The sequence below is a fragment of the Lipotes vexillifer genome, unplaced genomic scaffold (genome assembly GCF_000442215.2).
Source record: "Lipotes vexillifer unplaced genomic scaffold, Lipotes_vexillifer_v1.1 scaffold1003, whole genome shotgun sequence".
NCBI lineage: Eukaryota > Metazoa > Chordata > Mammalia > Artiodactyla > Lipotidae > Lipotes > Lipotes vexillifer.
Genome location: NW_006798890.1, coordinates 1,310,378 through 1,334,541, shown reverse-complemented (window position 1 = coordinate 1,334,541; position 24,164 = coordinate 1,310,378). Strand labels below are relative to the sequence as shown.

At 43.1% G+C, this 24,164-nt stretch overlaps 1 protein-coding gene across 1 annotated transcript in view; it reads left to right on the top strand.

Moving 5' to 3' along the window:
- TTC4 (tetratricopeptide repeat domain 4) overlaps positions 1-22,112 on the top strand; it is a 41,194-nt gene extending 19,082 nt beyond the window's left edge. Inside the window, 5 exon segments of the mRNA XM_007471140.1 lie at positions 5,258-5,344; positions 7,081-7,298; positions 7,874-7,955; positions 19,851-19,933; positions 22,010-22,112. Of these exon segments, the coding sequence (XP_007471202.1) occupies positions 5,258-5,344; positions 7,081-7,298; positions 7,874-7,955; positions 19,851-19,933; positions 22,010-22,112 (573 nt within the window).
- Positions 22,113-24,164: the final 2,052 nt, after the last annotated feature.

The following is a 24,164-nucleotide window of genomic DNA, read 5'->3' as shown; positions in this document are numbered from 1 at the left end:
AGGAATAGAAAGAAAAAAGAACAAAGAAAGATGAAGAGAGACTGAGAGACTTATGGGATGCCATCAAGCATATCATCATAGGCATAATGAGAGTCCCAGGATAGAGAGAGAAGGGGGCAAAAGAATATTTGAAGAAGTAACAGCTGAAAACTTCCCAGATTGATGGAAAATAGTAAGCTACTCTCCCAAGAAGCTTAACAAACACCAAGTAGGATATACTTAAGGGGGGGGGGGGGGGGAGTCAAAGACAAGAGAATCTTAAAAGCATCAAAACAGAAATGACTATTCATATATAAGAGATCCTCAATAAAATTAATAGCTGATTGCTCATCAGAAACCATGTTAGTCAAAGGGCAGTGGGATGACATGAAAAGTGCTGAAAGAAAAAGACTGTCAACCAAGAATTCTATATCCAGCAAACTTATCCTTCAAAAGTGATGGAGAGGAAGAAGTAAAACTCTATTTGTAAATGATATGAGCTTATATATAGAAAATCCAAAAGAATCCACTATACTATTGGAACTAGTAAATTAGTTCACCAAGCTGGTAGGATATGTCAGAATACACCCATCAGCTGTATTCTGTACACTTTTAATGAACATTCCAAATGTGGAATTAAGAAAATTCCATTTACAATAGCATCAAAAAGAATAAAATATTTAGGAATAAATTTAACAAAAGTAGCGTAAAATTTATACTTTGAAAATACAAAACATTGTTGAAAGAAATTAAACCTAAATAAATGGGAAGACATCCCATATTCATGGATCAGATCTTTTTAAAAAAAAATTTATTTTATTTTTGGCTGCGTTAGGTCTTAGTTGCAGCACGCAGGATCTTTGTTGGGATCGTCACTGCAGCATGCAGGATCCTCTGCTGTGGTGCATGGGCTCCTTGTGGCACATGGGCTTCCCTCTAGTTGTGGCATGTGGGGTCTCTAGTGGTGGCCCTTGTGCTCAGTAGTTGCAGCACGTGGGCTTAGTTGCCCCACAGCATGTGGGAACTTAGTTCTCCGACCAGGGATCAAACCCACATCCCCTGCATTGGAAGGCAGATTCTTAACCACTGGACCACCAGGGAAGTCCCTCATGGATCAGATCTTAATATTGTTAAGATGACAGTACTCCCTAAATTGGTGTACAAATTCAATGTAATCTTCCTCAAAATTTCAATTAGTTTATTTGAAGAATATTGACAAGCTGATTGTAATATTCACATGGAAATTCAAGGGACCCAGAATAGCCAAAACAATCCTGAAAAACAAAAATAAAGTTAGAGAACTCAAAATTCCCAATTTCAGATCTTACTATAAAGCTATAGTAATAAAGACATTGTGGTACTGGTGTAAAGATAGACATACAGATCAATATAATAGAATTGAGAGCTCAGAAATAAACCCTCACATTTATATATAAATGATTTGCGACAAGGGTACATAGACCATTTAATGGGGAAGGAATAGTCTTTTTAACAAATGATTCTGGGACAACTGGATATCCACGTGCAAAAGGATGAACTTGGACCCTACCTCATATATATACACACACACACACACAGATTACCTCAAAATGGTTCAAAGAACTAAAACTGTAAAACTCTCAGAGGAAAACATCAGCGTAAATCTTCATGACTTTGGGTTAGGCAATTGTTTCTTAGATATGACACAAAACGCATAAGCAACAAAAGGAAAAATAGGTAAACTGGACTTCATCAAAGTTTTAAAAACTTTTGTTCTTCAAAAGACACCATTGAGAAAGTGAAAAGACCACCCACAGAATGGGAGATAATATTTGTATCATATATCTGTAAGAGACTTTTATCTAGAATATATAACGGACTCTTAACATGTCTATAATTAAAAAGACAACCCAATTATTTAAATGGGCAAAGGATCTGACTAGATGTCACTAAATATAATACAAAAATGGCCGACAAACACATGAAAGATGCTCAACATCATTAGTCATTAAGGAGATGTAAATCAAAACCACAGTGAGATACTATTTCATACCCACTAGGATGGCTCTAATTTTTTTTTAAAGAAAGATAACAAATGATGAAGATGTGGAGAAATTGAAACCCTCATAAGTTGCTGGTGGGAATGTAAAATGGTACAGCCACTATGGAAAACAGTTTGACAGTTCCAAAAAAATTAACCATAAAATTACCATGTGACCCAGCACTTCCACTCCTAGGTATATAGCCAAAAGGATTGAAACCAAATATTCAAACAAACACTTGTACATGAATGAACATAGCAACAATATTCATAATGGCCAAAACATGGAAACAATCTAAATGTCCATCGTGGTAGATAGATGGTAGGAAAAAAGGAATAAAGTACTGTAGAAAGGAATGAAGTACTGATACATGCCACAGTGTAGACGAACCTCAGAAATACCATGCTGAGGGAAAGAAGGCAGATGCAGAAGAACACATATTGTATGATTCCATGTATATGAAACATCCAAAATACATAAATCTGTAGAGAGAGAAAGCACAGTAGTGGTTGCCAGGGTTTGGGGGAAGGGGGAAATGTTGAGTGACTGCTTAATTGGCTTGAGATTTCTTTTTAGGGTGTTGAAAAGTCTTGGAACTAGATAGAGGTGATAGTTGCACAATAAAGTGAATGTACTAAATGCCACTGAATTGTATACTTCAAAATGGTTAATTTTATGTCATGTGAATTTCACCTCAATTAAAAAAATTTTTTTAAATATATACTAACCATGAAATGAAAAATTATTGATAAATTGGACTTGGTCAAAACTGAAAATTTGGGGGCTTCCCTGGTGGCGCAGTGCTTGAGAGTCCGCCTGCCGATGCAGGAGACGCGGGTTCGTGCCCCGTTTCGGGAGGATCCCACATGCCGCGGAGCGGCTGGGCCCGTGAGCCATGGCCGCTGGGCCTGCGCGTCCGGAGCCTGTGCTCCGCAAATGGGAGAGGCCACGACAGTGAGAGGCCCGCATAACGCAAGAAAAAAAAAAAAAAAAAAAAAAAACTGAAAATTTTCTATTCTATAAAAGACATCAGTAAGAATATTAAAAGGCAAGCCGTGGAATGGGAGAAAATATTTGTATTACATACAGTTGATCCTTGAACCACAGGGATTTGAATTGCACACGTCCACTTATATGCGGATATTTTTCAATAGTAAATACCACAGAACTACGTGGATGGTTCATGGTTGGTTGAACCTGAGGATGTGGAGAAATAGAGGATACAGAGGGCCAACTATGAGTTATACATGGATTAACCCTGGTGTTGTTCAAGGGTCAACTGTATATCTAACAAAGGATTCGTATCCAGAATACATAAAGAAATCTATTCAATATGAAAATTTTTTTAAATTTTGCAAAGACACAGACACTTCTCAAAAGATTTACAGTAGCACATAAAAATATACATAGTATCATTAGTCACGTGGGGGGAGAATGCACCTTAAACATCAGTGTGATCCCAGTTCACAAGACTGACGATACCTAATATTGGCGGAGATGTGAAGGAACTGGAACTCTCATAAATTGTCAGTGGGATATAAACCACTTTGGAAATCAGTTTGTCAGTTTTATATTCCTATCCTATGACTCAGCAATTTTACTCCTAGGTATTTAGCTAAGAGAAATGAAAACATGTTCATAACAAGACTTGTATAAGAATTTTGGTAGCCAATTTTATTCATAATAATCCAGAAACAACCCTTGTGTCCATCAACAGGAGAATAGATAAGCAAAGTGTAGTATATTCAAACAATGGAATATGACTTGGTAATGAAAAGAAACAGACCTATCAGTGATGGGATGGGAGGGTGATGGACTGCAAAGAGGTATGAGAGAACTTTCTAGAATGTTCTCTATCTTGATTGGAGTGTTGGGTACTCAGGGTATACATTTGTCAAAACTCATCTAACTATACACTTAAATTCTCAACAGAGTTGACTTTTTTTACGTATATAAAGGGGCAGCAAACTTCATAGTTCAGGACTCCTCTGACCTAAGGGTTATGTGGGCTTTATGCAGGCTGCAAGACCCCAAACTTCAGGTGAGACAGCAGGGAAATCACATCCTCGCACGCATCTGTAAGTCAAGAGGAAAAACAACATGGGACAGAATACAAGTCATCCTTAATCATCCATCTTAATCATTCTCTAATGTGGACCAGACACTGTGGTCTGGTGTAGCTCAACTGTGAAGGCAGAATTGGACATAGTTCTAGTGGTATCCATGGGGTTGATTACTCTTGGTAGTACAGTCAAACTTCCTAACAGCAGGAAGGATTTTTGCAGCCCTTGGCAGACTGGATTGGAGAAGGATGGCCAAGAATTATCAGCCGTTGTCTCCTGAAAGGGTAGACTTTGTTCATAAGAAAAAGAAGATCTGTGTTAGCCCTTGTGGGGAGGATAAGGGATGGTTGGTGCTGTATTTTAGAGCAGGGCTCAGCAAACTGACCCACAGGCCAAATCCAGCCTTTGTTCTGTTTTTGTACATTCTGTGAACCAAGAATATTTTTCATATTTTTAGAGGGTTATGAACGACAAACAAAGCTAGATAATGTTCGACAGAGACCATACATGGTCTGCAGAGCCTAAAATATTTGCTGTCTGGCCGTTTACAGAAAAAGTTGGCCCCTACTAATCACAATCCTGAGGGTAGGTAGGAGTACGATCACCTGGCTTTGGGTAGATTAGCAGGAAAAGGAAATCTAAATTATATTTCTGCCAGATGAAGTAGACTGGTGGTATTTTTCTCTCATGGACTGTAATTGTGCAAAAGGCAGAGCCTCTGATAAGTTCTTGACCTGGGTTTTTCCAGTGTGTTTTCCTAAACCCCAGCCATAACAGAGAAGTTTAAATGCCCCATTGGCCCTGATGTCAGTCCCTCTACCAAGAATGCCCTCTCTCTTTCATCTGGTTTCTGTCTAAACCCGCCTCCTCGGTGGGGCAGAATCAGTCACTCCCTTCTCTGTGTATCATAGCACTCAGTTCATACCACCAGGCTAACATGTAGACCTTTGTACATGTCTGTCCCCCTCTGGACTATGAGCTCCTTGGGTAGATTTTAACATTTTTGCTGCCACTGGTCCTGGCATCCAGATATGTGCTGCTTAAATGTTGATTGAACTGAATCCAGCCACTGGTATCCCTTGATATATAGGAGCCTGGGTTGAATAGAGACCAGAGATAGCTATTTAGGATCAGGCTGGGGTAACAAGCAGAGGCAAGTTCTCTAGAGCTGATGTATCTGAATTTCATTTTCAGCGAACTGAACAGAGGGATATAAGGAAAGCAAAGTTGAAAGAAAAGAAGGAGCAGAATCAGAATGAGGCTTTACTCCAGGCCATCATGGTGAGTTCTCAAGCTTTAGGCCCTTCTGGTCTTGTGAAATCCACTAATCCTGAAGCCTGTTGGGAACGTTTCTGGGAATGCTTTACCTGAATTAGTTGTACATTTTCTTTCTGCTTTTGGTGAAGCAGTGTGACAAGTCAGACCTTCTGAGTTCAGTCAGCTCTCTCACTTGCATGCATGTATTGGGTTCAGGTAACATATACTGAATTTAGTAGCTTTTGGTTAAGCGTTTTCTAATCTTCACAGTAGCCTTCTGGGGTAGGTTTTCTTGCTCCTGTTTTTGCTAGATGAGCACATAGTCTCAGGGACATGAAGAAACCTCACACAGCTAATATGTGTCAGAGCCAGGTCCTTGCTCTCAGCCCCTGTGTTATACTGCATCCTGAGAAAGTGAATTTTTAGGATGTAGCTCTTCTAACTATAACAACAACACAAAATTCTATCTCCCCTTCCCTCTCTTTACTGCATTTTAAATGAATGTAGTCTGATCCAAATCTTGCTTTCACAAGTCACTTTGAGCCTTGGCTACTCAGGGGAGGTAATACTGGCTATGAGATTGTGGGGTAGGTTCTTGGTTAGGTTCTTGGTTTCATTCTTTGCCGAGTTAAATTATGTGCCTATTTAAATTACTTGTTGACTTTGAGAACGTCACAGTTCTAAGATGCGCTCCACTAGTTCCTCCGCACAACAAAGAATCTGTTAACACATTAACAGATTAAACAGAAGGGAATACTCCAGAGGGATTTGGTCATTTTCTAAAATGTAGAATATTGGAATACCCAGACATTTGCATACAGACCTATTTTGGTTCTCTCCCTTAACTGTGCATCTCAAACTTCAGTGTACTTAAGAATTAATCTCGAGTAATATAAACAAAGCCGTATGTACTACATTTTAGTGGTTTAAAGCAGGGGTCAGCAAGCTGCAGCCAGTGGCTTACAGCCCTGCCTGTTTATATACTTCTTACCAATGGCTGTTTTCACACTACAGTGGCAGGGTTGAGTAATATCAACAGAGACCATTTGGCCCGCAAAACCTAAAATATTTCTTATCCGACCCTTTAAGGGAAAGTTTGCCAACCCCTGATTTAGGAGATACCATCAAGGTAATTTTGATTACATGTCATTTTCCCCTTGTGTGCTAGCCTTAGGAGCCTCCACACAACATACATAAGAGGTGACTCTACTATTCAGACCTTTGATTTATCCTTGTTTCTATGAGACAATCAAGATTAAGTCAATATGTGCATTATTTTTATTATCCCATGTCCTAGCTAAATGGAAACGTTTGCCATGTTCATACATGCCTCTCTCTGCATCTTTTCTGTACCTCTGCACATGCTGTTCCTTGGCTGTTACTTGGGGTAGAATGCCCTTCCCACTCCCCTGCCCCCCAACTTTTCTGCTTTTCAAAGTCATTGTTCAAGGCCTAGCATCCCCCAGTCCCCTCCAGCCCCCAGGCTGAATTAATTATTCACGGTCTGCAGTTCCACAGCTTTACTTCTTACCTTATGTTGTACTTATTACCATGTCTAGCTCAAGCCTAGCATGCTAGACAGAGTCTAGCATGTGGTAGATGCCCAGTAAAGGTGAGTTAAACAGTCTCAGGGATAATAAAGATGAATCATGTGTAGAGCTGGCTCTCAGGGAGCTCACCGTGTTATGGTTTCCTTGTTTTAGTGACATGGGTTTGCATCCTTCCACACATAAGGTGTGTGTTTTCTTTTTTTAACCCAGGCTAGGAACATCAGGCTAGTGTCTGAAGCTGCTGGAGAGGATGAAGATTCAGCCTCAGGAGGTCTCAGTGAGCTCATCCTGAACGGGCTCACTTCTGAGAACCTCTACGGAGCCAGGCTGAGTGTAGATGATGGGGGAAGACTGAGCTGGCCTGTGCTTTTTCTGTACCCAGAGTATGCCCAGTCAGACTTCATCTCTGCTTTTCACGAGGACTCCAGGTACTTTCTTCCCCAGGAGCCCTCTGCTATGCTTGCATGCTCTTCCCTGCTGTCTCCACAGGATGGACAGGTGGGTTTTTAGTTGAGGAGGAAAGAGAATAGTTTTAGAGGGTTTTACACAGTCTGGTTGGTATAACCTCTCTATTCCATAGCTGATTTCTCCTTTTACTAAGTAGCTTTACAGTGACAGACCACAGTACAGTGTTTGTCAAGCACTGGTACTTGTCTCGTGAGAGATGAAATCATTGGAGGTAGTACCTGCATAGAACTGAAGGGTATATTTATTAGAAAACATATATCTGGCGATTTTAACATGTGATTTCATAGGGTTAATGCTTAGAATGTGGCTGAATATAAGAATGTTGTTAATCCTGAGTCAGTTTAAAGAGAATTACTATGTCATAATAGGACAAGTGATACACACATTTTGGGCACTGCTGTCAAAGTGGGTTAAGGCTACATTTCATGATTTATACATTCTTGATATCTCTGTGAATTGGTGTCCAGGGCATGGGATGTAGGAAAACAGATTATGAGTTATTGATACCCAGAAAGTACATGTTATATCTCCTTAGGTTTATTGATCATCTAATGGTGATGTTTGGTGAAACGCCCTCTTGGGATTTAGAGCAAAAATACTGCCCTGATAATTTAGAGGTAAGAGAAGTTTTATTTTGTTCCTCTCTGGGAATTGGGGTGGGGAGGAACAGGGAGTGCAGTGAGGTTTCACTGCCTTTTTAAAAAAAATCGTGGTAAAATATAAAAAACATAAAATTTACCATTTTAAGTGCACAGTTCCATAGTGTTAAGTACATTCACATTGTTGTACAGCCATCACCACCATCTGTCTCCGTTTTTATCATCCTAAACTGAAACTCCATGCCCATTAATCAATAACTCCCTATTTTCCCTTCCCCTCAGCACATAGCATCTACCCTGCTACTTTTTGTCTCTGAATTGATCTCTCACGTAAGTGGAATCATACAGTATTTGTCCTTTTGTATCTGGCTTATTTCACTTGGTGTAATGTCTTTAGGATTCATCATGTTGAGCATGGGTCAGAATCTTATTCTTTTTCAAGGCTGAATAACATTCCATTGTTGCAACTTAAAAAAAAAATAATCACAACTTTACAGAACAAAGAATTTATCTTCTAACTATTTGAGAGTAAGATGCCACCTGATGCCCCATCACTCCTGAATACTTAAGTGTCTATTTCCTGCAAAAAGGACATTTTCTTTCGTGATTCCAGTCAATCATCAAAATCAGGAAATTATCTTTAATACACTCTTACCAGCTAATCCTCAGACTCCATCAGTTTTTACAAATTTTCCCCCAGTAATGTTGGTTGTTTTTTTTTTTTGGCACACACTACTAATTTAAAAAAAAATTTCTTTTAATTGAAGTATAGTTGATTTACAGTATTGTGTTAGTTTCAGGTGTACAGCAGTGATTCAATTATATTTTTTCAGATTATTTTCCATTATAGGTTATTTTAAGATATTGAATATAGTTCCCTGTGCTGTACAGTAAATCTTTGTTGCTTACCTATTTTATGTATAGTAGTTTGTATCAGTTAATCCCATACTCTGAATTTATCCTCCCCACCCCCCACTTTGGTAAGCATAAGACTGTTTTCTGTGTCTGTGAGTCTCTTTCTATTTTGTATGTAGATTTATTTGTATTAATTTTAGATACACATAATGATATCATATACTATTTGCCTTTGTCTGACTTACTTCATTAAGTATAATATTCTCTAGGTCCATCCATGTTACTGCAAAAGGCAATATTTTATTCTTTTTAATGACTGAGTAATACTCCATTGTGTATATATACCACATCTTCTTAAGCCAGTCATCTGTTAATGGGCACTTGGGTTGTTTCCAATCTTGGCTATTATAAATAGTGCTGCTGTGAACATTGGTGTGCATGTATCTTTTCGAGTTAGAGTTTTCTCTGAACATATGCCCAGGAGTGGGATTGTTGGATCATATGGTAACTCTATTTTTAGTTTTTTAAGGAACCTCCATACTGTTTTCTATAGTGGCTGCACCAATTTACATTCCCACCAACAGTGTAGAAGGGTTCCCTTTTCTCCACACCCTTTCCAGCATTTATTACTTGTAGACTTTTTTTTTTTTGCGGTACACAGGCCTCCCACTGTCGTGGCATCTCCCGTTGCGGAGCACAGGCTTTGGACGCGCAGGGTCAGCGGCCATGGCTCACGGGCCCAGCCGCTCCACGGCATGTGGGATCTTCCCGGACTGGGGCACGAACCCGCATCCCCTGCATCGGCAGGCGGACTCTCAACCACTGCGCCACCAGGGAAGCCCTATTTGTAGACTTTTTAATGATGGCCATTCTGACTGAGGTGTGGTGATACCTCATTGTGGTTTTTGATTTGCATTTCTTTAATACTTAACGATGTTGAGCATCTTTTCATGTCCCTGTTGGCCATCTGTATGTCTTCTTTGGAGAAATGTCTATTTGGGTCTTCTGCCTGTTTTTGATTGGGTTTGATACTGAGTTGTATGAGCTGTTTGTATATTTTGGATATTAACCCCTTGTCAGTTGCATCATTTGCAAATATTTTCTCCCATTCTATAGGTTGTCTTTTCATTTTGTTGATGGTTTCCTTTGCTGTGAAAAAGCTTTTAAGTTTGATTAGGTCCCATTTGTTTATTTTTGGTTTTATATTTTGGCCTTGGAAGACTTAAGAAAATATTGCTACAATTTGTGTCAGATAATGTTTTGCCTGTGTTCTCTTCTAGGAGTTTTATGGTGTCATGTTTTATATTTAGATCTGAAAACCATTTTGGGTTTATTTTTGTATGATGTGAGGGAATGTTCTAATTTCATTCATTTACATGTAGCTGTCCAGCTTTCCTCGACACTATTTGCTGAAGAAACTGTCTTCTCCATTGTATATTCTTGCATCCTTTGTCGTAGATTAATTGACTATAGGTGTGTGGGTTTATTTCTGGACTCTCTATTCTGTTCCATTAAGCTCTATGTCTGTTTTTGTGCCAGTACAGTGCTGTTTTTTGTTTTGTTTATTTTTGGCTGTGTTGGGTCTTCATTGCTGCACACAGGCATTCTCTAGCTGTGTTGAGCGGGGGCTACTCTTCCTTGCGGTGTGTGGGCTTCTCATTGCAGTGGCTTCTCTTGTTGTGGAGCATGGGCTCTAGGTGCACAGCCTTCAGTAGTTTTGGCACACGGGCTCAGTAGTTGTGGCTCACAGGCTTTAGAGTGCAGGCTCAGTAGTTGTGGTGCACGGGCTTAGTTGCTCCATGGCATGTGGGATCTTCCCGGACCAGGGCTTGAACCCTTGTCCCCTGCATTGGCAGGCAGATTCTTTTTTTTTTTTAATTTTTAAAAATATTTATTTATTTATTTTTGGCTGTGTTGGGTCTTTGTTGCTGCACGTGGGGTTTCTCTAGTTGTGGCGAGCGAGGCTATTCTTTGTTGCAGTGCATGGGCTTCTCATTGCAGTGGCTTCTCTTGTTGCAGAGATCAGGCTCTAGGCATGCAGGCTTCAGTAGTTGTGGCACGCAGGCTCAGTAGTTGTGGCACATGGGCTTAGTTGCTCCATGGCATGTGGGATCTTCCTGGACCAGGGCTCGAACCCATGTCCCTTGCATTGGCAGGTGGATTCTTAACCTCTGTGCCACCAGGGAAGTCCCAGGCAGGCAGATTCTTAACCACTGCACCACCACGGAAGTCCAGCATGCTGTTTTGATTACTGTAGCTCTGTGGCATAGACTGAAATCTGGAAGGGTTACTTCTCCAGCTTTCTTCTTTTTTCTCAGAATTGCTTGGGCAATTCTTAGTCTTTTGTGATTCCATATAAATTTTAGGAATATTTGTTCTGGTTCTGTGAAAAATGTCATGGGTACTTTTTTTTAGCACTTTATATGTGTGTGTGTGTGTGTGTGTGTGTGTGTATTTGGTTGCACCAGGTCTTAGTTGCAGCAGGCGGGCTCCTTAGTTGTGGCTCACTGGCTCCTTAGTTGCGGCTTGCGGGCTTCTTAGTTGTGGCATGCGAACTGTTAGTTGCAGTATGCCTGTGGGATCTAGTTCCCTGACCAGGGTTTGAACCTGGGCTCCCTGCATTGAGCGCGCAGAGTCTTAACTACTGAGCCACCAGGGAAGTCCCAGTCATGGGCATTTTGATAGGGATTGCATTAAATGAGTAGATTGCTTTTGGTAGCATGGACATTTTAACAATATTCTTTCAATCCAAGAGCATGGAATATATTTCCATTTCTTTGAATCTTCAGTTTCCTTTATCAGTGTTTTATAGTTTTCAGCATATTGGTCTTTCACCTCCTTGCTTTTGTTTATTCCTAGGTGTTTTATTTTATTTTTTGATGTGATTTTAAATGGGATTTTTTTTAACTTATATTTCATTGTTAGTGTAAAGAAATGCAACAGAGTGTTGTATATTAATCTTGTATCCTGCTACGTTGCTGAATTCATTTATTAATTCTAATAGTTTTTGTGTGGAGACTTTAGGGTTCTCTATATGGAGTATCATGTCATTTGCAAGTAGTGACAGTTTTACCTCTTCCCTTCCAATTTGGATACCTTTTCTTTCTTTTTTCTATCTGGTTGCTGTGGCTAAGACTTCCAATACTATGTTGAATAGAAGTGGTGAGAGTGGGCATCCTTGTCTTATTCCAAAATTTAGTGGGAAGGCTTTCAGCTTTTCACCATTGAGTATTACATTGGCCGTGAGTTTGTCATAAAGGGCTTTTATCATGTTGAGATATGTTCCCTCTGTACCTACTTTGGTGAGTAGGTATAGAGGGAACATTATCATGAATGGATGTTGAATTTTGTTAAATGCTTTTCTAGTGTCTATTGAGATGATCACATGGTTTTTGTCTTCCTTTTGTTAGTGTGGTGTATCACATTGATTTGCGTACGTTGAACCATCCTTGTGGCCCTGGAATGAATCCAACTTGATCATGGTGTATGATCCTTTTTATGTGTTGTTGGATTTGGTTTGCTAATATTTTGTAGAGGATTTTTGCATCTGTATTCATCAAAGATACTGGACTGTAATTTTCTTGTAGTCTTTGTCTTGTTTTGGTATCATGGTGATGGTGGCTTCATAGAATGAATTTGGGAGTTTTCCCTCCTCTTCAAGTTTTTGAAATAGTTTGAGAAGGATAGGTGTAAGTTCTTTGTTTGTTTGGTAGAATTTGCTAATGAAGCTGTCTGGTCCTAGACTTGTGTTTGCAGGGAGATTTTTTAATTAACATTCTATTTCATTTCTAGTGATTGGTCTGTTCCAATTATGTTTCTTCTTGACTCAGTTTTGGCAGGCTGTATGTTTCTAGGAACTTGTTCATTTCATCTAGGTTGTCCAATTTGTTGGCATATAACTGTTCATAGTAAACTCTTATGATTTTTTGTATTTCTGTGGTATCAGTTGTTATTTCTCCTCTTTCATTTCTCATTTTGTTTAATTAGGTCCTTTCTTTTCTTGTTGAGCCTGGCTAGAAGTATGCTGATTTTGTTTATCTTTTCAAAAGCCAGCTCTTGCTTTTATTGATCTTTTCTATTGCTTTTTTAATCTCTATTTTATTTTCTTCATCTCTGATCTTTATTCTTTCTTTCTGTTGACTTTGGGTTTTGTTTATTCTACTTTTTCTAATTCTTTTAGGTGGTAGGTTATGTTGTTTATTTGACGTTTTTCTTGTTTCTTGAGTAAGGCCTGTATTGCTATGAACTTCCCTCTTAGAACTGCATTTGCTTTATCCCACAGATTTTGTAAGATTGTGTTTTCATTGTTGTTTGTCTTAAGGTATTTCTGATTTCTTTGATTTCATTGATGACCCATTGGTTTTTTAGTAGCTTGTTGTTTAGTCTCCATGTGTTCATCCTTTTCCCATTTTTCTCGTTTTGTGACCTAGTATGTGGTCTATCCTAGAGAATATTCTATGTGCACTTGAAAAGAATGTGGGGGTTTTTGGGTTTGTTTGTTTGTTTGGATGTAGTGTCCTGTAGATATCAATCAATTAAGTTGGTCTGTTGTGTCATTTAGGACTTCTGTTGCCTTATTGATTTTCTTTCTGGATGATCTGTCCATTGTTGTCAGTGGGGTGTTAAAGTCTCCTACTTTTATTATATTCCTGTCACTTTCTCCCTTTATGTCTGTTAGCATTTGTTTTACGTATTTAGGTGCTCCTATATTGGGTGCATATACGTTAATGAGTGTAATATCCTCTTCTTGTATTGATGCCTTTATCATTCTGTAATGTACTTTGTCTTTCCTTATGGCCTTTGTTTTAAAGTCTATTTTGTCTGATATGAATATTGCTACCCCCACTTTCTTGTCATTCCTGTTTGCATGAAATATCTTTTTCCATCTCCTCACTTTCAGTTTGTGTGTGTCTTTAGCCCTGAAGTGAGTCTCTTGTAGGCAGCATATTGTAGGTTCTTGGGGGTTTTTTAAGACTTATTTATTTATTTTATTTATTTTTGGCTGTATTGGGTCTTAGTTGTGGCACATGGGATCTTCATTGAAGCATGCAGGATCTTTTGTTATGGTGTGCGGGCTTCTCTCTCCTTGTGGCATGCAGGTTTTCTCTTCTGTAGTTGCAGCACACAGGCTCCAGGGCATGCGGGCTCTGTAGTTGTGGTGTGTGGGTTCCAGAGCGTGTGGGCTCTGTAGTTTGTGGCATGCGGGCTCTCTAGTTGAGGTGCATGAGCTCAGTAGTTGTGGCACATGGGCTGAGTTGCCCCATGGCATGTGGGATCTCAGTTCCCTGACCAGGGATCGAACCCATGTCCCCTGCATTTTAAGGCAGATTCTTTACCATTGGACCACCAGGACAGTCCTGGTTCCTTTTTTTTTTTAATTTATTTATTTTTAATTTATTTAGTTTTGGCTGCATTGGGTTTTCACTGCTGCGTGTGGGCTTTCTCTAGTTGCGGTAAGCGGGGCCTACTCTTTGTTGTGGTATGTGGGCTTCTCGCTGCGGTGGCTTCTCTTGTTGTGGAGCATGGGCTCTAGGTGTGTGGGCTTCAGTAGTTGTGGCACGCGGGCTTCAGTAGTTTTGGCACGTGGGCTTCAGTAGTTGTGGCTTGCTGGTCTAGAGCACAGGCTCAGTAGTTGTGACACGTGGGCTTAGTTGCTCCACAGCATGTGGGATCTTCCCGGACCAGGGATCGAACCTGTGTCACCTGTATTGGCAGGCAGATTCTTAACCACTGTGCTGCCAGGGAAGTCCCTGGTTCTTGCTTTTTTTAATCCAATCTGCCACTCTATGTCTTTTGATTAGAGCATTTAGTCCATTGACATTTAAAGTAATTAATGCTAGGTATGTACTTATTACCATTTTAAACCTTGTTTTCCAGTTGTTTTTGTAGTTCTTTGTTCGTTTCTTCTTTTTGTCTTTCCTTTTGTGGTTTGATGATTTTGTTGTAGTATGCTTGAGTTCCTTTATTTTTTACGTTTGTGAATCTGTTTTATGTTTTTGATTTTTGGTTACCATGGAATTCAGGTATGTTGATCCATAGCTATATGTACATCTACTTGCCTTTTTTTTTTTTTTTTGGCCATGCTGCATGGCTTGCATGATTTAGTTCCCCAACCAGGGATTGAACCCAGGCCCTGGCAGTGAAAGCTCCAAGTCCTAACCACTGGACCTCCAGGGAATTCCCAGTATCTACTTGCTTTAAACTGATGGTCATACAAGTTCAAACACATTGTAAAAAAATCTACATTTTTATACTCCCCACACACACATTTTCTGATTTTTATGTCCTATTTATTGTACATCTTCATGCTTATCCTTTTGCTATTAATTGTAGTTATAATCGATTTTATAAAATTTTTTGATTATTTTTTAATCTATGTACTGGCTTGTTCAATTGATCTTCAGTCCTTTTATATATTTACCTTTCCTGTTGTTATCTTTCCTTTCCAATAGATTCTTGCTTCTTTTCTGTTACAGTTAGAACAGACCCTTCAATACTGAAGACCCTTAGTATTGCTGAATTCTTTTAGCTTTTGCTTGTCTGAGAAATTTTTTATCCTTCCTTCTGTTATAAATGATAATCTTGCTGGGTAGGGTATCCTAGGTTGCAGATTTTTCCCTTTCAGGACTTCGAATATATCATGCCACTCCCTCTGGGTTTGTTTTTGTAGACAAATCAGCTGATAGCCTTATGGGGGTTCCCTTTTAACTGACTTCTTTGTTTTTCTCTTTCTGACTTTGGATCTTCTCTTCAACTTCTGCCATTTTAATTATGATATGTTTTGTTGCGGGTCTGTTAGGGTTCATCTTGTTTGGGCCTCTCTGTGCTTCCTGTACCTGGGTATCTATTTTCTTCTTTAGGTTTGGGAAGTTTTCAGCCATAATTTCTTCAAATACATTTTTATTTTAGCGGTACACGGGCCTCTCACTGCCATGGCCTCTCCCGTTGCAGAGCACAGGCTCCAGACGCGCAGGCTCAGCGGCCATGGCTCACGGGCCCAGCCGCTCTGCAGCATGTGGGATCCTCCAGGACCGGGGCACGAACCTGTGCCCCCCCGCATCGGCAGGTGGACTCCCAACCACTGCGCCATCAAGGAAGCCCCCAAATACATTTTTGATCCTCTTTTCTCTCTCTCCTCCTTCTGGAACTCCTATTATGTGTAGATTGGCACGCTTTATATTAATTAGCCCATAGATCTCATATGTTGCTTTCATTTTTTTTTTCTCGTTTGTCTTTCTGTCTGCTGTTCTGATTGGGTAGTTTCCATTATTCTCTCTTCCAGATCACTTATTTGTTCTTCTGTGTCATTTAGTCTGCTATCCATTACTTCTAGATCGGTTTTTATCTCGGCAATTGAATTGTCTAATTTTGATTGGTTCATCTTTATAGTTTCTAGTTCCTTTTTACAGTGATCTGCATTTCTATCGATAATCTTTCTTAATTCCTTTAGCATTTTTATTACTTCCTTTTTGAACTTGGGGTCTTATAGACTGGTGAGGTCTGTTTCATTATTTGTTCTTTCAGGGGATTTCTCCTGTTCTTTTAATTGGGAGTGGTTCCTCTGGTTTTTCATTTTACTTAACTTTCACTGTTTCTATGAATTTAGGAAAACAGTTATCTATTGTGGTCTTAAAAGGGCGTTTTTATGTAGGAGTGTCCCTGTGTAGACTGTGCGTCCAATATTTTTGGTGTGAGGGCTGGTTTTGTTATGGATGCCTGCCACGTCTTTCATCAGAGGGTGCTGGCTGTTATCCCCTTGATAGGGAGTGTGATTGGTGTGGTGGTGTCCAGAGCCTGTGTTGGATGTGAGGCAGGGCCTCCTCTTTGCTCCATGGCCTGTCGGGGGCGGGGTCTGCTCCTCCATTGCTGGAGTAGAAGCCATGAGGGTCAGGTTCAATCAGGCTTTGTTGCCCTTGAATGTGTGCCCTGCCCCAAAGGAGGTGGTTGTTGAAGCAGGTGAGGCCCATGTACTCACGGAGGACTTGTGCACTACCTATGTAAGTATCCGTGATTCACTCAGAAGCAGCCCAAGGTCGTGTCCCTTTCTCCATTTTGTTCGTCCCAGATCTAGTGCAAGGCTGTGGTGTGGAGTAGGCTGGAGTGGGGGTCAGGGCATTGTGGTTGCAGGAATTGAGGTGGTCGTGCTGCCACCTGGGACCTGGGGTTGCCTCTGTGGCAGAGCTCTCCCGGCACCTGGCCACTCCAGATCTGATGCTAAGGTGCAGTGTGGAGTGGGCAGAACTAGGGTGCTCCCACCAGGAAACCATCACTGAATACTCCCACCCAGGGCCTGCCTGACTGCCCAAGATTCAGCACCTAGCCACTGTGTGTTCTTGTGGCACTGCCCGGTGTGCGCACTGACAATGTCTGCTGCAGCTAGACTTGCTACTGCTGTTCGGATGCTGACAATGGGTTTTGCAGCTACCCCCAAATCACATCTCAGGCCTTCCAGACTGTCTCTGTAGCTAGATTGAGTCCTCTCCCAGGATCTGCCTGCGTGAGATTCAGTGCTTAGCCGCTGTGTGTTCTTGTGGTGCCACTTGGTGCATGCGCTGATGGTGTCTGCTCGGTTTGGCCCGCCACCCTGGTGCGTACACTGACAGTGGTTTCCATCGTTGTGCTCAGATCACACCCCAAGCACCCTGGTCTGTCTCTGCGCAGCTAGACTGAATCTTTGCCGTGATCTCACACCAGGCTGTGGTGTGGAGTGAGTGTGGCTGAGGCACTGGCCCCTTTGGATTGGGAAGTGCAGCGAGGCAGCAGCCTCAAGTGCAGGTCTCTCTCCACCCTGATTGTTAGCAAGCCAGCACATGCACATTCCTCTCGAGTAGAGTCTAGGCTTCTCCAGCCCCTCTGTCTGTGTCAGCGGATTTCCCAGCAGTCAAGGGGGCTTCCCAGGGTGAGGATCCATCCATGTGGACCTTCTCTTCCTTACAGAGCACTCCCAGGGGTGCCAGTCCCAACCTGATGTTTTTTTTTCCTCTGTCCTATCTAATCACATGGAGATCTTTCTTGCAGCTTTGGTTGTATAGGAGATCTTCTGCCAGTTTCCAGTTAGTTTTCTGTGAGAATTGTTCCACATGTAGATATATTTTTGATGTTTATGGGGGGAGGTGAGCTCCACGTCCTCCTATTCCACCATCTTGATCCCCCTCTGCCTATCCCCAGCAGTGTTCCTTATAGCAAAAGGAATCCCACATTGTATTGTATCTAGTGCTTATGTCCCTTTAGTCTCCTTCAGCCTATGGAAGACTTTCTCAGTCTTCCATCAGCTTTCTTGATCTTAACCACTTTTTTTTTTTTTTTGCGGTACGTGGGCGTCTCACTGCTGTGGCCTCTCCTGTTGCAGAGCAACAGGCTCCGGACACGCAGGCTCAGCGGCCACGGCTCACGGGCCCAGCTGCTCCGCAGCATGTGGGATCTTCCCAGACCGGGGCACGAACCCGTGTCCCCTGCATCGGCAGGCGGACTCTCAACCAGTGCTCCACCAGGGAAGCCCAATCTTAACCACTTTTGAAGATTACAAACCAGTTATTTTGTGGAAAGTCCATCAGTGTGTTTCCTTGTGACCATGACCTGGATTATGTATGTTTGACTGGAATATCACAGAAGCAATGCAGTATTCTTGTTGCATCCCATCAGGTGCACATAATTTCAAATGTCCCATTACTGATGGTGTTCACCTTAGTCCCCTGATTGAGGTAGGGGTTTGCCAAGCTTCTCTGCTGTAAAGTTACTCTTTTCCCCTTTGTAATTAGTATTTTATAGGGAGGTACTTTGAAATGATACAAATATCTTATTCATCAAACCATCAACATAATCATTTATATCAGTGGATTTATGGTTTCTTACTTTATTCATTGAGTTATAATCTATTACTGTGGTTATGTTATGCTCACATTTTCTCAGATTTGGTCAGTGGGAATGCCTTCAAATTTGCTTCTGTGTCCTTTTGACTTGTCTCCATTTTTAGAGCACTTCTTGCTTTCTGTCACAAGATGTTCAAGGCTCAAATTGTGCTTTCCTTGCCTTAGCTGTAGAATCAGCCATTTTTCCCAAGGAGGGCCTGGCTCTTTTTGGTGGAAAATGATATTTAGAAGTCAAGTAGTAGGTATATTCATAAGTACAGGGGTGAGGGGAGGAGGGTGCTCACTGCTCCAATGCTGTGTATGTGTGTGTATGAGCTCTCACTGGTATCTCCAGTTCTAATCCAACACCATCTCTTTCTATATTTTTAACAGTAACTTCTATTATTCTTAATATATTTATTTGTTTGATCAATCCCCCCGTATTTAATCCCCCTCCTGTCACCACCAGTGTCCCTTCTCCCTCGGGGAACCTCCCTCACCTCACTTGGATTCCTGACTCCCCCCATCAGGCTGCTGCTCCAGCACAGTGCCCTCCTCATCCTACATGCACTCTGTCACTCCACGCTGCTTAACCACCCTGCATGAATCTCTTCCTCATCCTGCGTGGGTCCTCACTCCCCTCAGCAGGCCACCTCCTTGCCATGAGTGGCTGCCCTTCTCACCCTGCTTAGCTGGCCAGTCCACAATGAGGATGCCTATCTCCACTGGCCAGTCTCTGATACCCCTCACCCTGCAGCATCCCTCCTATGCAGATGTCTTCCTCAACCTACTTGGGCTTTGACACCTGCACAGGGCTGTCCCCTGTGTGGACATGTCTCTTCCCCTGCTCTGGGCCACTAGTGCTTTCTTTTCCCACACCTAATGGCTGTTGCACAGAATTGTTAGGGAAGGGAAGGCTCATAGGCCTGGACTTTCAGTCTTGGCTCCTCTGTTTACTAGCTGGGTTTAGTCAGTAAGTTATTTCCCCTCTGTGAGCCTTGGTTCTGTCTTTGGAAAATGGAGCCAGTAATATCTTCTTAGTGTCGTGGGAGAGGACTGAGTGCTTTATACTCCACAACTCTGTAAGGGAGGCATTCAGCTAATAACAGTTGCATGTCTTTAACGTTTCCCCAGACTTGGCCTCAACATGCCTAGTGCTGCTGAAGCCCTTTATTTGTATCTGACTCCTGCTCCCCTGTTCATCCTGCAGGTCTACTTTGAGGATGACGACAGGTCAGAACTGTACCGGGTGCCTCCCAAGAGCACCCTGCTGCAGGTGTTGCAGCACCCCAGGTGAGTCACCTTCATGGGGCTGAGTAGACCAAGAAGGATGCTCAGGCACCATCCCAGGGATACAGCCAGGTTCTTGTTCCACCACTGAGTGTTTGCCTTGTACTCCCCTCCCTTCTGCCCTGGATACAAAACTGTGTGAGACAGTGACCACAGAGACTGTCCTGGGCCATCAGCCAAACAGGTTGCAGTGTGACGACTCAGCCCATTGCACTGCAGCCATGACGTCCTCAGGGAGAGGTCAATGGGGCTGGTTGAGAAAGAAGAAGCTGCCTGGCTTTTGTACCAAAAACAGCTGGGATGGCCCTCCTATTCCTAATTGTGCCTGTGTCCCCTGATATTGTCGCTATTGTCACATGGAAAGAGCATCGGCTCTTGAAGTCAGACACCGTCATTTAGTGGCTCTTGGGCTCTGAGCACGTACTGCCTTCCTGGGGCTGTTTCCTCATCTCTAAAATGGGGGTAATAACTGTTGCCTACATATTTCTCAGGTATTTGAGAGAGTAGGAGTCACAGAGCTCTGATGAACTAAGGGGCAGTCTTGCTGTGAGAGGGCACCTTTGTTAGTCGCAGTGGCAGCCAGTTGGATTTGGCAGTTGTCTCTCTCTTCAGCTTTGGAATGTTCCTGGACTGTAAGGGAATATATGCCCTCAGTAGCTTGTAAGGGTGACTCTTGGGCTACTTTTCCCTAAGCTTTGAGCGAAGCAAATGTCTTGCATCTATGCTAAAAGAGCTAGGGCAACGAGGGTGGTTGGGCGTGGTAGGAAATGAGGCTGGAGGACCAGGTTAGGGCCGTGCGCAACAGCCTTGAATGCCCTAAGGAGCACAAACTCTATCCTGATGGAGCCCCAGGGGGTGTTCAGGTAAAATTTACCAAGGAATGTACAGAGCTTGTGGACTCTTCAGTGGTGAAGCCTGAAGTAGAGGGTGGATTGGAGAGCAGTGGAGGAGGCACGTTGGGATGGGAGCTGGCGATGTGCTGACTGACTTGGTGTGGGTGTCCAGCTGGCCTTTATGCTTCTGCTTCGGCCTGGCAGGCAGGAAGGAGGTGAAGGTTTCTTCAGATATGATCCGTGACTTCTCTTGGCAGCACTTTTTTCTGGCCCTACGTCTCCTTTCTAGTTTATAGACAGATTTTTAGCTGTTCATTTTCTCAGTTGTTAGCAGATTACCCAGAATTCTTTAAAGGCCCAAGGTCTACTCTACCCCGTCTTCCAGAAAATGGGGGAGAAATCTAAACAGAAAGCAGACTGATTTGTGGAGGAAAACCAGTTTCATGCTTCTCAGAAAGTGTAAATGCATTGGAAATGGTTATTTTCTAAATGACTAACATAGGCAGGAGGCTTAGCACGGGTGACGGCAACTTCAGACCCTGAACTGGGTGCTGGGCCAAGCTACAGGCTCCTCTGTCCGTACCCAAGTCCATGGGGTGCTGCTAACACCCCTGGACCCGGGAGGCCAAGGCCTTGCCTAGCCTGCCCACTCCATTGCTGTATGCCCAACAGCTGCAAACGCTCTAGTGACCCGCACCTCCTGGCTTTTGCTCCCCCATGCCCTGTCTCTACCCCTTTTTCAGTTAACGCAAGCTGAGACATGGCAGCTTCCCGGAAGCCTTTCCTGATTCCCCTTTCCCAAAGAGGGAATCACGTCCCTTGGGCTAACACCATACCTCACAGATGCTTCTGTAGTTGTGCCTTGCTGTCATTATTTATCTCCCTCCCTGCAGAGAGGGATGGTGAATTTTGTTTGTTGTTTAATGTGTGTTTTCAGCAAGGAGCCTGGCTTACCCTGGGCACTCACTGTTGAATGAAGGAATGAAAGCGTGTTCTTGTTTTATTTCACGTTTAGCCATAGACATACATGATGCTATAGGACTGGCCCAAAGGTTCTCGCTGGGTTCTAAGGGAGAGAGGGTCATGCTAATTTGCAGACTTACAAACAACCAAACAAATAAATCTGCTGAACTTGCATTTTAATGTTGACTCATATCTAAAGGTTCACCTTGACTTGTTGGGAAGGTCCATGGATGATTAAGATTGCAATTCAATTAACCCCTCTCTTTTATTGTGTTGACTGCAGGTACTTTGTAAAAGCCCTGACACCAGCATTTTTGGTCTGTGTAGGATCCTCTGCTTTTTGCAGGAATTATCTCCGGGGGAGAAAGGTGCGCCAGGTAAAGTGACCAGGCCATGCTGTGAGAGCCAGGCCCCCTGGACCTCCTCCCCCCTCCTGCTCCTCAGCCTGGGGTCTAGCACACTTGAATCAACAGGACCTACTCCTAGAATCCAGCGGTTTATTTCTGTCACCCTGGGACAGGCCTTCCCTGCATTGTGGTTGGGGAGGAGCTGCCAACTTCCTGAACTGCAGCCTCTCTGGTCAGAGTGCTGAGCTCCAGCTGGTCTTCACTCATCTCTCTTGGTACAAAACTCCGTGCCTTGGTCATGACATCCTTGGACTCACTGTGAGCTGTGTTACCCACCAGCCTCCATCTCTGGCCTGAGGAACTCACTGGTCTGTGGACGCTGACTCACAATCCAGTGACGTGGTTCTGAACCTTTGGGGAGTCAAAGGCCTTAGAGAAGCTATGGCTCACACTGCAGACATACACAAACCATGCGTGTAATTGTAAGGTATCAGAGCTGAGAGACTCGGGTCTCCCATGACTTCACGAGCATAGACGGTTGCTCTGTGGGGATGCTGTAGATCCCTTGGGGTGAGATGGGACCAGGAAAGCCAGGTCCTGTTTCTGTATCTATAAAGACCTACAAACTGGGGTCCTCCAGAACCCCTAAAATGTTTGTCACTTTATCTTTGCAGTATGGAGAACTGTGACATACTTGGACAGTATGTCACAGTTTTCACATTTCAGAATTTTATGCCTCTTAAACTGGGAAATCTTTTTGTATGTTGAGTCACTGTCATACGTTGTATTTTTGTCTGCAGCTTTTTGCTTCCTCCTTCCTAGAGGATTTTATATACCCTTACCTTGCGTTGCCCACCCCGTCTCCCAGCGAAGAGTGTACTTCCCTGCTCCTAATGCAAAGGGATGTGAGTGGGGCTTCCCTGGTGGCACAGTGGTTGAGAGTCCGCCTGCCGATGCAGGGGACGCGGGTTCATGCCCCAGTCCCGGAGGATCCCACATGCTGCAGAGCGGCTGGGCCCGTGAGCCATGGCTGCTGGACCTGCGCGTCCAGAGCCTGTGCTCTGCAACGGGAGAGGCCACAACAGTGAGAGGCCCGCGTACCGCAAAAAAAAAAAAAAAAAAAAAAAAAAAAGGGATGTGAGTGGACATGTCCAGACCGAGCTTACAGAGCATCGTGTGGTAGGCTCTTGCTCTTTTCCCTCTGCCGTGGGAACATATTTCCCAGAGAGGGGCTGTTCCTTTAGCCTGGGTGTCAGATGCTAAGACACATGGAGCAGAGCTGAAGCAGCTGGCCTGTAGCCATTGACTGTAACAGGAATGAGAAATAAATGTTTGTTGTAGTAATAAGCACTGAGATTTGGGGGTTGTTTGTTACTATAGCAAAGCTAACTAATACATCATTAAACTGAAACCAGCTGCTGTACTTAAGATCGACTAATTTGGGGTTTTGTACTGTGCCTGCCTTTGTCTTTGAAGCGCATTTTGCTGTGGAATATTTACAAAGGACCAGGCAGCTTTCTTCCAGGTGCAGGTCCCTGCCTGTGGCTTGTGGCCAGAGAGCCGAAGTCCAGCCTCCATCGTAAGCCTGGCTTAGGCCACACTGAGGCCATCCTCTCTCACTTTCCAGCAGGACTCCATGCTTTGTGTAAGAGGCTAACATTCAGCTAGCAGCAACCCCAGCAGGCGTTGCAGGGTTCCCTGCAGGAGCCACCACACTCTCATGGGGCAGAGCAGGTTCCGGGGTGCTGCCTTACTCACCTGTGACACAGACTGGTTACCGTGCCCCCTTCTGGACACTGAGGCTGGGGTGAGATGCCAGATGAGAGCAAATTGTACGGTCACAAGTATACACACCTTGAGAACGATCCCTATGTGACCATCATCCCCATCACCCAGCCCTTTCGTAAGACTCCCGGCAGTCAAGTTCTCAGTCGTTTCTGCTCCACCTTCTCTTCAGTCCCTGCCCCAGCTCCAGCTGGGGTGGGACACCGGCAGAAAGGGGAGAAAAGGGACTTAGGATGGCGAGCTGTGAGACCAGAGGTAGGATCCTGGTGCTGCTGATTTGCTGTGACTGTGAGTGAGGGACGGCCA